This window comes from Cariama cristata, unplaced genomic scaffold, assembly GCF_000690535.1.
Source record: "Cariama cristata isolate BGI_N322 unplaced genomic scaffold, ASM69053v1 scaffold37591, whole genome shotgun sequence".
In the NCBI taxonomy this organism is placed as follows: Eukaryota; Metazoa; Chordata; class Aves; order Cariamiformes; family Cariamidae; genus Cariama; species Cariama cristata.
Genome location: NW_009601643.1, coordinates 1 through 214, shown reverse-complemented (window position 1 = coordinate 214; position 214 = coordinate 1). Strand labels below are relative to the sequence as shown.

General features: G+C 68.2%; 1 protein-coding gene across 1 annotated transcript in view; it reads right to left on the bottom strand.

Annotated features, from left to right (window-relative positions):
• Positions 1–168, bottom strand: part of MPHOSPH10 (M-phase phosphoprotein 10 (U3 small nucleolar ribonucleoprotein)) — a gene marked incomplete at both ends in the record, with an annotated part of 5,122 nt that extends 4,954 nt beyond the window's left edge. Inside the window, one exon of the mRNA XM_009710529.1 lies at positions 75–168. Coding sequence (XP_009708831.1) covers positions 75–168 — 94 coding nt within the window. The remainder of the gene's footprint in view (positions 1–74) is intronic.
• Positions 169–214: the final 46 nt, after the last annotated feature.

Here is a 214-nt window from a genome sequence, read left to right as displayed (position 1 = left end):
CTGAACGCTGCAGAAAGGCACAGGATACTGCAGCAGCCGTGGCAAAAGCCCCGGCCAGGTCTCGACGCTGTTACCAGTGCGTTTCAGGAGAGCGCTGCGGCACCGGGGGTAGCCGAGGGGCGCCGGCCGGCCGGCTGGCACGAGGCCTCCCTCCCACAGCACGGAGGCCTGCACAAATCGCAGAGCGCTGCGCACACACACAGTGCGGCATGCG